This window comes from Pseudophryne corroboree, chromosome 6, assembly GCF_028390025.1.
Source record: "Pseudophryne corroboree isolate aPseCor3 chromosome 6, aPseCor3.hap2, whole genome shotgun sequence".
Classification (NCBI taxonomy): domain Eukaryota; kingdom Metazoa; phylum Chordata; class Amphibia; order Anura; family Myobatrachidae; genus Pseudophryne; species Pseudophryne corroboree.
This window is the reverse complement of record NC_086449.1, coordinates 663,931,455-663,945,680: the sequence shown is the minus strand read 5'-3', so window position 1 is coordinate 663,945,680 and position 14,226 is coordinate 663,931,455. Positions and strand designations below refer to the sequence as shown.

The window sequence follows — 14,226 nt, the reverse complement described above, 5'->3', positions numbered from 1 at the left end:
TTTTACATTGTTACAGTACATTGCGTGCTGTGTAAAATATTTTGTCCCTTTGCTATGTGATCCAGAACCCATGTGACGCTCCATTCTATCTTTTTGAAGGCAGATCTGACCTCATGGCAAACAGAGAGCGCATATTAATCCTGCGATCCTCACATATAAGCAGTGTAAAAAGATGAAAGATATGTCTGCAAAACCAACTTGCATTTAACTCTAGATTGTGAAAGTTTTACTTCCATATATTGCCAGATAAACATAGTCTGCAGGAGAATTAAGAGACAGAAGACAAAAAAAAACCTGAATATTGGGCGATTATTATGCCCATGCTTTAAACATGCCAGTTATTCGCTATTACTGTCGCACACAGTGACAGATTTAGATAACTAGCACACATTTACTATACAAATCTGATGTCAGCATTTGTAGAGCATACAGTATTCTATAATTCTGTGTATGTGTTAACATAGAGCGATTAAATGTTATGTTTAAAATGTGTTAATTTTGTTTTTACACTAACAACATGACCAAAAAAGCCCAGCTTATATAATGAATGGTGTTAAGTTACAACCAGTTTTTCTTTTCATTCTAACCCTTCATAAATTCTAAATTTAGTTATGAAAAATAGACAAGTGCGTAACACCGTTAATCAAACATGAAGTAGTGATCATTCTGAATTTTATAGTGAAATACAATTTCTTGCTCTCTTTTGACAGTCATGTTGATGTCTCACAATTTAGACTGGACTGTGTAGTATATAATTTGAGAAAATAAAATTATCTAAGCAATTTACAGATTTGTCTATTAATTTCCTACTATCTTTTTTAACCCATGATAGTGACTGGAATGTGGGGCATACATTCATAGTAAACAGAACCGGACATTCAAAGGCCAGGCGTGATAATTCACTTTCCACGACAATATAAACATTTTTTTGGGGGGAAGGGGGAAGCATACAGTTAATTTCCAGTCATGGGGGTATATTTACTAAAGGTCGATTTTAATCGATTAAAAATCGATCTAAATTGATTTTGTGTTTCAGGGACATAACGCACATTTATTAACATTTAAAAATCAATATCAACAAATTGTCGTTAGTAAATGTTTTTTTACAGCCCCTGAAGCACAACATCAATTCTGATCATATTTTATCCTTAAGTAGACTGTTTAGAGTTTAGAAATGATTGTTAAAAAATTATGTAACTTGAAAACTTAAGTGGTTTAAAATAAAGAGCACGTTTAGATTTACTACTGCAAAACATTCTACTTTTACATTACTACAGTCTAGCGATATGAACCGAAATGCTACAGTATATGGAAATGTGATATTGACATAAATGTTATATGTAAAAGTGCACAAACTGATTCTGATTAGAGAAAAAGCACCATCAATGTTTGGCAAGTGTTATCCAATAATTAAACAGCAATTGATTTTCGAGTCCACTGTTACTGAAAAATGTCTATGTCCAGAAGATGCTATTGTGAATTTATACAAAACTGTATAATTGTGATAGTTTAAAAATAAGACAGTCTGTCGTTCTGTTATAGTGCTATTTATATGATTTTGTTTTTCCTATAAAAATGCAAGTAATACATGAGCAATGAAATTAATGTAGCTTCTTCTTTGATTCTTGAAATTTCTCTGCAATCAATTGCTGAATTCTCTGGTTTTTTGTCTTTTCAAAGATGGACCTCCTTCGAGGTAGGATATTCGACTGTGGAACTTCATTGTCAAGCCTATTGGTTTTGTATGGCACGTCCACTCTGTTATTGTCTTGCTGACGTTCAGTTACATTGATAGGTGAAACAATTATGTTGTAAGCAGGTGTAGGTAACAAAGTAGAAGAAATACTTGGAAGTGTTGGAATTGAAGGTGGAAGACTCTCAATGCTATTGTTTTTTTGAACAATTTGGTCACTTGAAACTTGAGATGAATTACAGGATTTACAGCACAGCTTGCTATAAGCAGGCATTGAACAGTAACGAGTCAGTAAGTCCAAACGACAAAAAGCTAATTTATCTCCCAGGCAGTTGTCTTCTAAAAGAGAAAAGAAGACATATTATTAATATTATGAGCAAAATAGCAAGAGGTTATGTAATGTAGCAATCTAGCTATATGTAAATATAAACAAAAACAGAACTCTAAAGCTGTGTACACATGGTGAGATAAATCTGTAAGAATTTGTGACTATATAGTCAAAATCTTAAAGAAAGTTAGTGCACATATCAAGGTGTTAGGCAGCTTGCGATACCGATTCGATCCTGATGTGCACTCCTGCGGGGTAGGTATCGCAAGGCTAAATAGACTGTGCAGGCAAGTCAATCTTGACTATCTAGTGTACTACCTAGTACAAAGTATAGTCAAAAGTGGCACTTAGTCAAAATCGTACATAGACAAAATCAAAAGTACAGATAGTCAAAATCTGTGCTATCTGGGCTCTGGGGGAGTTCAAGGGAAATCACATAGGGGGTGATTCCGAGTTGATCGCAGCAGGAAATTTTTTAGCAGTTGGGCAAAACCATGTGCACTGCAGGGAGGGGAGATATAACATTTGCAGAGAGAGTTAGATTTGGGTGGGTTATTTTGTTTCTGTGCAGGGTAAATACTGGCTGCTTTATTTTTACACTGCAATTCAGATTGCAGATTGAACTCACCACACCTAAATCTATCTCTCTCTGCACATGTTATATCTGCCTCCCCTGCAGTGCACATGGTTTTGCCCAACTGCTAACAAAGTTCCTGCTGCGATCAACTCAGAATTTCCCACATAGTCAAAATCGGGCATAGCAAGGATCTCACCGTGTGTACACACCTTAAATTTCTAATACACATATTGTTTTAAAAGCGATATCAGATAGCGTGTATTGCAAAGTTAGCCAGAATATAAACTCACATAGTGCTAAAAAATTATTGGCGAGTACTCAAGAAAAGAAACATGCAGTACAAGAGAAGTGACGTAAAGTTATGAAAAGTAAACTGGACAATATACTTTAGAAACTGTAAAAAAAAAAAAAGAGGAAAGTTGAGTAAATGAGGTGAAATATAGGATGCGAGAATATTGATTAAACACAAATATGTAATCTCTAGATTTACAGGAATCTTTAACAAACGAATTTGTCAGTAACTGTCCTCAAAACAGCTCACCAAATCTTACTTTCCCCCCCAGGATGTATGAAGCTGGACAGCTGCATATATCAGTGATATCTGCGGCCATCCCCCCAGTTTTGTTCACAAAAGCATCCCCCATAGGTTTCTGGGTGGACTGCTAATTTGTGAAATTTACCAAAATCCAGAAAGTATTGCTTTAGATTAGAGATGTGTGGCTTGCACTTTTCGTGTTTTGTTTTTGGTTCTAATTCCACTTTCGTGTTTTGGTTTTAGCTTGGTTTTGCCAAAACCACCCTTTCGTGTTTTGGATCTGGATGATTTTTGAAAAAAAACATAAAAACAGCTAAAATCACAGAATTTGGGGGTCATTTTCCTCCTACGGTATTATCAACCTCAATAACAATAATTTCCACTCATTTCCAGTCTATTCTGAACACCTCCCACCTCACAATATTGTTTTTAGGCCAAAAAGTTGCACCAAGGTTGCTGGATGACTAAGCTAAGCGACACAAGTGTGTGGCACAAACACCTGGCCCATCTAGGAGTGGCACTGCAGTTGCAGACAGGATGGCACTTAAAAAACTAGGCCCCAAACAGCACATCATGCAAATAAGTAAAAGACGTGCAATGAGGTAGCTGTATGACTAAGCTAAGTGACACAAGTGTGCGGCACAAACACCTGGCCCATCTAGTAGTGGCACTGCAGTTGCAGACAAGATGGCACTTAAAAAAACTAGGCCCCAAACAGCACATCATGCAAAGAAGAAAAGGAGGTGCAATGAGGTAGCTGTATGACTAAGCTAAGCAACACAAGTGTGCGGCACAAACAACATGGGACGTGCTGGAATTTGCCCAGATGTAATACACGCACAATATTGGTGGCACAGGATAGCGTACCCGCTAAACCACACACACGGCAAAGCCTTCAAAATAAATTTGGATAATAACCCTTTTATTTGGAGCTATTATATTAATACTGGCGCTCTTCACACGGGGGGGGGGGGTAGTTCCAAGTTGATCGCAGCAGTAAATTTTTTAGCAGTTGGGCAAAACCATGTGCACTGCAGGGGGAGCAGATATAACATGTGCAGAGAGAGTTAGATTTGGGTGGGTTATTTTGTTTCTGTGCAGGATAAATACTGGCTGCTTTATTTTTACACTGCAATTTAGATTGCAGATTGAACTCACCACACCCAAATCTAACTCTCTCTGCACATGTTATATCTGCCCCCCCTGCAGTGCACATGGTTTTGCCCAACTGCTAAAAAAAAATTCCTGCTGTGAACAACTTGGAATTACCCCCACTGCCGTAAGCAGCAGTGCATACCACTGTGACTGACTCGTCACTTGAATGACTGACGGACAGGATACTACCACTGGTCTGCACAACACAGCACCACTTTATACAGCTCCACTGGATATATGGCAGCAGAAAACACCAACACTGTGGCTGGCTGGACTGATGCAGCACAATACACTGACTACACTGGACTGGTCTGCACAACACAGCACCACTTATACAGCTACACTGGATATATGGCAGCAGTGAACACCAACACTGTGAATGGATGGACTGATGCAGCACAATGCACTGACTACACTGGACTGGTCTGCACAACACAGCACCACTTATACAGCTACACTGGATATATGGCAGTAGAGAACACCAACACTGTGACTGCCTGGACCGATGCAGCACAATACACTGAGTGACTACACTGGACTGGACAACACTTGCCACCCCACTTTCCCACCCCAACACACAGACACTGAACACTGAGGACACGTCCTCTCTATACACTCCCCGAGACTGGAGTGAAAATGGCCACGATGCGTGGCTCCTTATATGAAATCCAAATCCCACGAGAATCCGATAGCGGGATGATCACGTTTTGCCGCGTTCAGGTTTCCGAGTCAGGCGGGAAAACCCGACCCGGGCTCGGATCCGGACTCGGAAGGCAAAGTCCAGTAGGGTTCGGTTCTCGGAGAACCGAACCCGCTCACCTCTACTTTAGATATTGTTATCTACTGTGGCCTGTGAGTGACATTGCACAACATTTTTCACAAGAACACGAAGACTGATGTGTAATTGCTGTGTCGTCGGCCTAACCTGGAAGTAAAGAGATCACATTAGCCAATTACTTTACTTTTTACACATCACAGGAACAGGCTCCTATCAGAGCCCCTGTTCCTGTATGTGATTGTTGGCAGCTTTAGCTATACATAATTTCTTATTGATGCAATATTGAGCAACAAGAAATTATAATTATTGGGACCAATTTATGAATATTGGTAAATATGCCTATTGGTCTGCCCTTGAGGGAGCAAAATCAACAATTATTTTAATTATTTAACAGTAATAATTATTTTAATTATTTTACCATTTAGGGGTCTATTCAATTGATGTAAGATCCTTTCAGACGGAAAGGATCCGACATTTCAGTATTCAATTTGAGGCCAAATTCGACAGGTTTTGGCTGTTTCTGACAATGGCAATCCGACTTTTTATAAAGTCGAAATTTTTGATAAGTCGGGAATTCTGGCTTGAATTGAATAGACCCCTTAATATTTTAAATCTTGTCAGGAGAATGTAACACCTAGCTTTAGGTGTAATCTGTAATCTTAAAGAGACTACATTTCCTGGTGAGGAGGTAGGCCAAATATACAACATTATACTTCCTTGTAGTGGCATCTGTATTCTCTATGGTTCGGAACCACAAGATGCTATAGAAACTGTTTAAAAAGCAATTGCCTCAAGTGCACAAGAGCTTTTAAAATTAAAAATCTCTTTGATGTTCAAAGTGATAAGAAGAATCAGAGCAAGACAAGGGTCCGGAGCGCGGGCAAACAGACATTTTCAACATGGGGTAGATTGAAATGGGAAGTTAATGATTGGCAGACCCATACACTAGGTGAACACAGCTTTAATGTTATGTTAACTCATATTACATGTTAGTTTGTTTTTTGTTTAATGTGCTGATTTATGTTATATGTCCTTGAAAGTGTTTGAAATGTTAAGTCGGAAATGATTATTATTAATAGTATTGTGTTCACAGATCACAGATTTGTACAGTGTTGTTTTAAGCGCAAACATTTTTTCAGAACTACTGTAGAGAGGATTTCCAGAATGTGTATTAAAAAAACACAAGCCAAAATTATTCTTTCATTACAACCTCTCTAATATCAAAACACATCTTTTGCTATCAATATTTTAATTTGTAGCAGTGTATTGCTAAATATGTCACAAACTGCTCATCTCCTTGGATTTTCACACAGTGGGCCTCATTCAGCATCAGTTGCAAATGTGAATAATCACACAATGAGTGATTATTGTCACACTGCGCATGAGTACCTAACCAAACAGAAGACAGTGCGCACGCGGCAAGTCTGGTTTCTGTGATCGTATCTAGGTATCTGCAGACAAAAGTAGTGATCGCATTTAGCAACAATAAAAAGGAGTAGTGGAGGCGCGGGTACACAATTAATGTGATGTAGGGTGTGTATTGGGTGTTGCAATCGCAATATATTAGAAACAGATTGTAGAAACTGCAATTGCTTTAACATCACAGGCTGAGTAGCTAGAGAGCGGACAGGAAGTACTGATTACAGCAGCAAAAGTTCCGATGGTCAAGCTATTATAATTGCAAAATCACAGGCAGATGATTGTGTTCATAGTGATGCAGGAATGCATGCCTAATTAAATAAATTAGCTATTTAAAATCTACAAAATAACACTTTTCTTTAGGTATGTATGTTGTCATGTGCTCATTTTAGCACAGTGTTGTGCATAACTTATTACTCTTGTGAGCAACATGTTACTTTAACATTTTACATGTACTGTATGTCTTGTGTTTACACCATGACCCTTAATGCCTGAATAACATTATTCTCGCATACTGTAATAGAACAAGAAACAATTATCCCAGTTTTGTGCTGACATCGATGTATAAGAGCTGCATTTATTCTCGGAATTTTGAGTGAATGTACGCAATGTTGCGTTTGTAGCTATGCCTGCAATGGGAGTGGGCTAGATTTGCAATGGGTTTGGCTAAAGGTCTTCACAGATTTGCAATTAGTGTGCGTTCAGTCGAAATTGCAATCCGTGCTGAAAGAAGCCCACTGAGTTTAGAGACAGCGGTGCACACAAAAAACAGAAATCATCAACTAAGCTGCAGTTCTATGGGTGACATATCTTATTATAGCATCTCTAAACACACAGCACATTGGTGGTCATTTCGAGTTGTTCGCTCGCTAGCTGTTTTTAGCAGCCGTGCAAACGCTAAACCGCCGCCCTCTGGGAGTGTATCTTAGCTTAGCAGAAGTACGAACGAAAGGATCGCAGAGTGGCTGCAAAATAATTTTGATCAGTTTCAGAGTAGCTCCAGACCTACTCAGCGCTTGCGATCACTTCAGACCATTCAGTTCCTGTTTTGATGTCACAAACACGCCCTGCGTTCGGCCAGCCACGCCTGCGTTTTTCCATGAACGCCTGCGTTTTTACAATCACTCCCTGAAAACGGTCAGTTGACACCCAGAAACGCCCACTTCATGTCAATCACTCTGCGGTCAGCAGTGCGACTGAAAAACTTTGCTAGAGCCTGTGTGAAACTACTTCGGCTTTTGTGAAAGTACGTCGCGCATGCGCAGAGGTGCCGTTTTTTTCCCTTATCGCTGCGCTGCGACTGAAAACAGCTAAAGAACAACTCGGAATGACCCCCATTGAACAAGGAAGTAAGTGAACGACAGCAAGAGAAGACCAAATCAAGCTTCAACTCTTTCAGCTAGTTGAAATCTAATACTGCTTTTCCACCAAAATCCCAGATCTGACCCATGCCTTCTTAAAAAAAAAGCCTATTATCTAAGAAACTAGCGTTTTTATTCAAAATGTTTAATGCCAGTGGCATGCCTAGTGCTAATGTTAACTCCTTTTTTTGTGTGTGTTTCTCTGAAAAGGACTTTTGCATTTTTCATTTTGTATTACTATTCATATTTAATTATAAGTAATAAGTAGGACTAATGCTTAACATTATCAATAACTTATTTTTCCTTTCAATTTCATCTATTGCTGAGTGAACTTTGTATGTTTAGTCTATCTACATATATTCAGATGTAATAGGAGTGATAAGCAAGAAGAAATAGTTTTTATTGAAAGATGACAGAGGTGAGAACAACAGAGTCGATGGTGCCTGAGAGAGGGGCGTGTGGGACCGGACAGGTTGAGACTAAGATGTCAGTCCCTAGGCCCACCCTCACTCCAGCAAACCCTCTCTTTTCTACTATAACTGCACCTCCACTACTCATGCCCTCATTTGGCCCACCCCTCTTGTCCAGCTAGCCCCTCTCTCCTCTTGCTCTGTGTGTAGCAGGCAAATGTGTGCTTGTGGGTGCCCTCTTGAGAGAGGGGTGCTTGGGACTTGTCCATATGCAACAGTAAAAAACATAAACTAACTGCTGCTGTGTTGCCTGACCTGCTGGGACATCCATGCCTCCTCCCATGGACATCTCAGCAGAAAATGCAGCACTGCATCAGCTAGTGCAGCTGTGTTGATTACCACTGATCCTCCGATCTCCTGTCAGCAGCTGACATCATCCTTAGTAGCCGTACTCACTGGCCAAGACACTGCAGCTCCCAGACTGCCACTTCATCTCCCCTCTGTCCTCTCACACTGTCACCTTCTCTCTGCCACCATCTCAGGTTGCTCCACTGCTCTGAGGTGCCAGCTTCTGCACTAAGCCACACCTCAGATGAGTCGCTCCTGTCTCCCCTCACACAGCCACTGGACTCCCTACTGCTGATCACTCTCAATCACCCAAACCGATGCAGGCAGCAGCACCCCATAGCTCCCACAAGCACTGCACCACTGCCTAGGCAGACTACCACCGTCGGTCAAATACCCATACTTTTATAGACTAGTCTCAAGCACGCCTTCCTGCCTATCTCATGAGCGGGTTCCTAGATTTGGTTTGTGAGTGACTGTTGCAGCGTGACTGGGTGCAGGGGGAGCTGCGGGCCCTGGAGACAGCCCAGACCCCATAGCAGCTGCACCCCCTGCACCAACAGTAGTTATGCCTGTGAGCCCATCACAAATGACATGTCACTAGTAGACACAGCCATTTAAATGAATAAGAGTGCTCTGATTGGTTATAGAGTGGGAACTAGGTTATTTTAATGATCTTTAGTAAATTCAAAATTAACGTTTAGCAAATTTACTCAAGGTTCACACTGATCAACTCAATTCAGATTAATAATTGCTCTCTTGTTAGTAATATTTATTCTCCATGATCCTTTCATGTTGTTCTTACTGTGTGGTAGAATATATATTTTTTCCATTTACCTGCCAATATTGACTTTACAGCAGTGAGGATATGAAAAAAAGGATTTGCTAATAGAGTACATTTTATCCCTAGTAAAAGACATCAGAGTCGGGTAGGATTTTAGCCACACAAAAAAAAGTAAAATGTGATAAAGACTAGCTGGGATAGGGGAGGGAAAATAAGTATAGAAAGAGACGCTTTCATCCAACATTAGGGATAATAGAAAGAATTACTGTATATATTTTGAAAACTTTAGTGGTTTAGGTGCCATCTGCAAATTTTCTTTGTAGATATGCCCATTAGTTGTCACACAGTGGATGTCCACTTCCCTACAGCCCAGACCCCAGCTTAGGTCTGATATATAAGGATGAGCTATATATCCATACCACACGTCTATATAAGAAATAGTGAAATTAATTTGAGGATGCAACTACAATAGGTGTTAGTATAACTGTGAGTGACCTGGGAAACCCTAAAAGTATAATGTGTCTTTTTCCTGTGTTTCACAGGTATTGCTGAAGTGTAAGGAAATGTATAATCCATAAGTATTGGAAGTAGGGAAGTATAGTTTAGGTTCCTAATGTGACTGCAAATAAGCACAGAGGTGACAAAAAATATGGAAATAGAGTTAGCTGAGTTATAGCAATGTACCACCCAGGCATCTATGGGCCTAATTCAGATCTGCAAATTTGTTCGCTAATGGGCAAAACCATGTGCACTGCAGGGGGGGGGGGGGGGGGGGGGCAGATATAACATGTGCAGAGAGAGTTAGATTTATTATTTACTTGAAGAGTTCCTTTTTTTCTTCATTGTTTAGAGGACTTGACAAGTATTGCTTTAAAAAGTAAAAGTTTCAAATTGCAATTTGGAATTGAACATCATTTTGAAAATTTACTCAATAAGAAAAAGTTTTTTCAAGAATTTCATTGCCAGTTAAATCCATAAACAGTTTTGCTTCCCTGACATCACGCTGCAAAAGCAGTTTAGTGAGTAGTTACAATAGGGAATACTGGTTTTATTTTGTATGTTTAGGATACTGGAGAAAACTGAAAGGAAAGGTAGAAGTACCTTGATTAACAACATTTTGGTCATTGTTCATGAAATCAGTACACCAAACTGTGGAGAACTTAAAGAGATGTGTGCTGAGCGATCTATCACAGGCAGCTCAGCACACATCTCTCCCCCCACTCAGCACAGCGCGATATGTGCTGAGCGAGGGGGGAAGGGGGGGGGGGTGCTCACTTCAATGCTGAAGTTAGTGACCTGCTAGATTGAGCTATCTAGCACCGGTGATAGCGATGCGGGCTGTCGCTGTGGGGCATAAGTTCTGAGCAATATAGTCAGATTGCTTAGATTTTAAGCACGGATCTCTCCGTGTGTACCCCACATTAGTGAATAATTCAATGAATGAAATAAATAATTAAATGTACTATTTGTGAGCCAAAAGTCTATGTGGGTGACTGACAAACAGTGGCGAATTTCCCATTAGGCAAGTGAGGCACGTGCCTAGGAGTGGCACTTCTTGGGGGGCGTCAATTGGGCTCAGTCTGAAATTACCAGTAACTACTAAATATTTCCACTTTAATGTATTGTAGACCATCTTGAGTTGAGTTATAAGGGTAGGACAGCCTTATAAGCTGTCCTACTTAGTAAATATGTATACATAATAAAAAAAAAATGAAATGTTATAGCTCATGGCTTGTTTATAATTAAGTTATATTATACTAACCTACAAATCGCCAAAAGGAGGGCATATATTCTAACAATAAAGATAATAAAACTTGATGGCAGGGTTAGTCAATAGTGTTGTGCCTAGGGGCGCACTAACCCCTAAATCCGCCCCTGCTGACAAATTGCTAAAAAGTTTGCTTGGGTTTGTAAAGTACATGATGATATTGTAGGTAATAGCTGAACTTGAGATTTGTGTCATCTCTATGGTACTAATAACTAACAAATAGTTTGCTATCCTCTTTAATGGAAATCATCAAAAGTAAAAAATACCACTAATCACAGACTTGTATGCATCTCAGCAGTTAGGCACTGACATAATTGGGGGGGCTAGCTTATAAAGAAGTTAAACGGCTAATTTTTTTGTTTGTACAGGGGGAAATATAGTGCATAGAAACCATATGGAAGGGTGCTTCAAATAGTCAGGACAGGCACAGCACTGAGGCCCAGATTTATCAAGTCTTGGAGAGTGATAAATTGCATGGTGAAAAAGTACCAGCCAATCAGCTCCTAACTGCCATGTCACAGGCTGTGTTCGAAAAATGACAGGAGCTGATAAATTGGTAATATATCACCGTGCTATTTATCACTCTCCGAGGCTTGATAAATGGGGACCTAAATCTGAAATTATTTAGGAAAGCCATTTGTTAAGACCTTTAGGATGGAATGTACTAAGGTGTTACGCTGCACTAACTGCACTTTTATTGCATTGATGTATCTTCCACTCTGATAATCTGCAACCTCCCTGCACTGTCATCACTTCCTTTCAGTTTCTGCATCATGTGACCTTTTTTGCCAGGTCACCTCTCCTCATAGGCTGCCCATTGGTCCACCGCATGCTCCATATGCAGCAACGAAGCAGTAACCCCCGGTTTTCTCAGTAATGACTAGTACTGTAACTCCGGCTTGTTACAGCTCCCTACTTCTGTTACTCGTACTTGTGTTTATTACTGGTTGGTGCATATGAAGCCTAACGAAAAAGGTCACATGATGCGTAAACTGAAAGGAAGAGATGACTGATCAGCCTGTGGTTAAGAGTGCATTTAGCGCAGCCTAAACACCTTAGTACATCCCGCCCATAATCTGTGAGATTATTTTATAGTGAAATATCAGTTTTGTCTTTTTAGACTACCACATAATGGGGGAGATTCAAATGTTTGAAAAGTCAGTTGGGAGTCTGGTTTTTCCTATCTAATAGACAGGAAAAAACAGACACCCAACTGACTTTTCAAACATTTGAATCTCCCCCATTATATGTAAATTGATAAGGGAAGCTGCAAGAAGAGTGTCAAATGTGCACTACTTGAAAATATAGTTTTCAGAACACTTGGATAAAACATTGCTTCAGATATCAGACGGTAAGGAAAAACACATACAGGGTATGGAGAAGAGAGAAAAAATATACAAACATAACTGGAGCAATTTCTTAAAATATATTTATGGAACAACAAATCCACTGAAGTAAACTGAAGAATGGATTTACATGGGTCTTCAAAATGCGGCCCTCCAGCTGCTGTGGAACTACACATCCCTGCATGCACTACCACAGTTTTGCTATTAAGGCATGCTTAAACTGAGGCTGGGCATGCTGGGATGTCTAGTTCCACAGCAGCTGGAGGGCCACAGGTTGAAGAGCCATGGATTAGAGCAGGGGTAGCCAACCCTGGTCCTCGAGAGCTACCAACAGTTAACGTTTTCCAGGTCTCCTCACAGAATCACAAGTTACAGTAAGTAATTAGCTCCATCTTTGGATCTTTTAAAATGTGTCAGTTAGTAATAACTGCACCTGTGCACCTGCCAGGTGAGCTGGAAAACGTGAACTGTTGGTAGCTCTCGAGGACCAGGGTTGGCTACCACTGGATTAGAATCTCCAGTCTACACCAAATTATTAATTAAATATTACATAATGGAAGTTTCATACAATGATGGCCATCATATAATAAAAACTGTAAGAGTTGTCTCTCTGTACATGGCAATTTTTACATTTTGGGAAATATACTTCTAGGGACTGGTAATGAACTGTGGAGGTTACTTTTTTTTTAAGCAGATTTATTGTGATACCGGTACACCTGTTTGTTGCGGTATCACGTGAAACAACTGAATGAATTTGGGGGGTAATTCCAAGTTGATCGCAGCAGGAATTTTGTTAGCAGTTGGGAAAAACCATGTGCACTGCAGGGGAGGCAGATATAACATGTGCAGAGAGAGTAAGATTTTGGTGGGGTGTGTTCAAACTGAAATCTAATTTGCAGTGTAAAAATAAAGCAGCCAGTATTTACCCTGCACAGAAACAAAATAACCCACCCAAATCTAACTTTCTCTGCACATGTTATATCTGCTTCCCCTGCAATGCACATGGTTTTGATCAACTGCTAACAAAATTCCTGCTGCGATCAACTTGGAATTACCCCCTTGTATCGCATTTTCACTATTGTATAGTTTAGTGACATATAAAGAAACTGAGGTATGTATGATCGCGATGTGACATCAGGCAGAGCAGTAAAGGAAAAATCAAATGCTTGACACTCGGCATGTGCAGTGTGCAGGCTCCTCAAGTTCAAAATTACCATATGTATATAGATACATATATTGCACACCCCAAAAACCGCTCAGGGCAGCAGGTGTAGGTCTCAGGACCAGATGCTTCTCCATGGGCAGCTTTACGTGGCTTGCTCACAAGTTAGTAGCACGTGCCTAGGGGTGACACTTGCTGGGGGGGGGGGGGGGGTGACAGCATGCTTACTTGCATGAGAGCCATGCTAGGCCTTTGCACAGGTTATTCTTTTTTTTTTTTTTTTGTCGTTACAACTTCTCTTTTATAGCATTAATCATGATGGGGGAGGGGGAAGGGGTTGCGAAGTTAGATATGTTTGGCAGTCATGAGGCATCGGGACCAGCTCTGACATGAAGGGGGCAGTGATGAGATTGGGGGTGTCTATTATGTTGTGCCTACAGGCGGCATTGGAAGACAGGAGTTTTCATCATAGAGATATAGGCCGGTATGCTATTAGGGGCGATGCAATTTCGGCTGATCAAAACGGACGGATATTACAATTAATTATCGCGGTGTCCAAATAAAG

General features: G+C 40.2%; 1 protein-coding gene across 1 annotated transcript in view; it reads right to left on the bottom strand.

Annotated features, from left to right (window-relative positions):
• Nucleotides 1-203: 203 nt before the first annotated feature.
• LOC134933200 (A disintegrin and metalloproteinase with thrombospondin motifs 2-like) overlaps nt 204-14,226 on the bottom strand; it is a 968,191-nt gene continuing 954,168 nt past the window's right edge. The window contains exon 22 of the mRNA XM_063928241.1: nt 204-2,032. Within this exon, the coding sequence (XP_063784311.1) occupies nt 1,602-2,032 (431 nt within the window). The 3' untranslated portion in view covers nt 204-1,601. The remainder of the gene's footprint in view (nt 2,033-14,226) is intronic.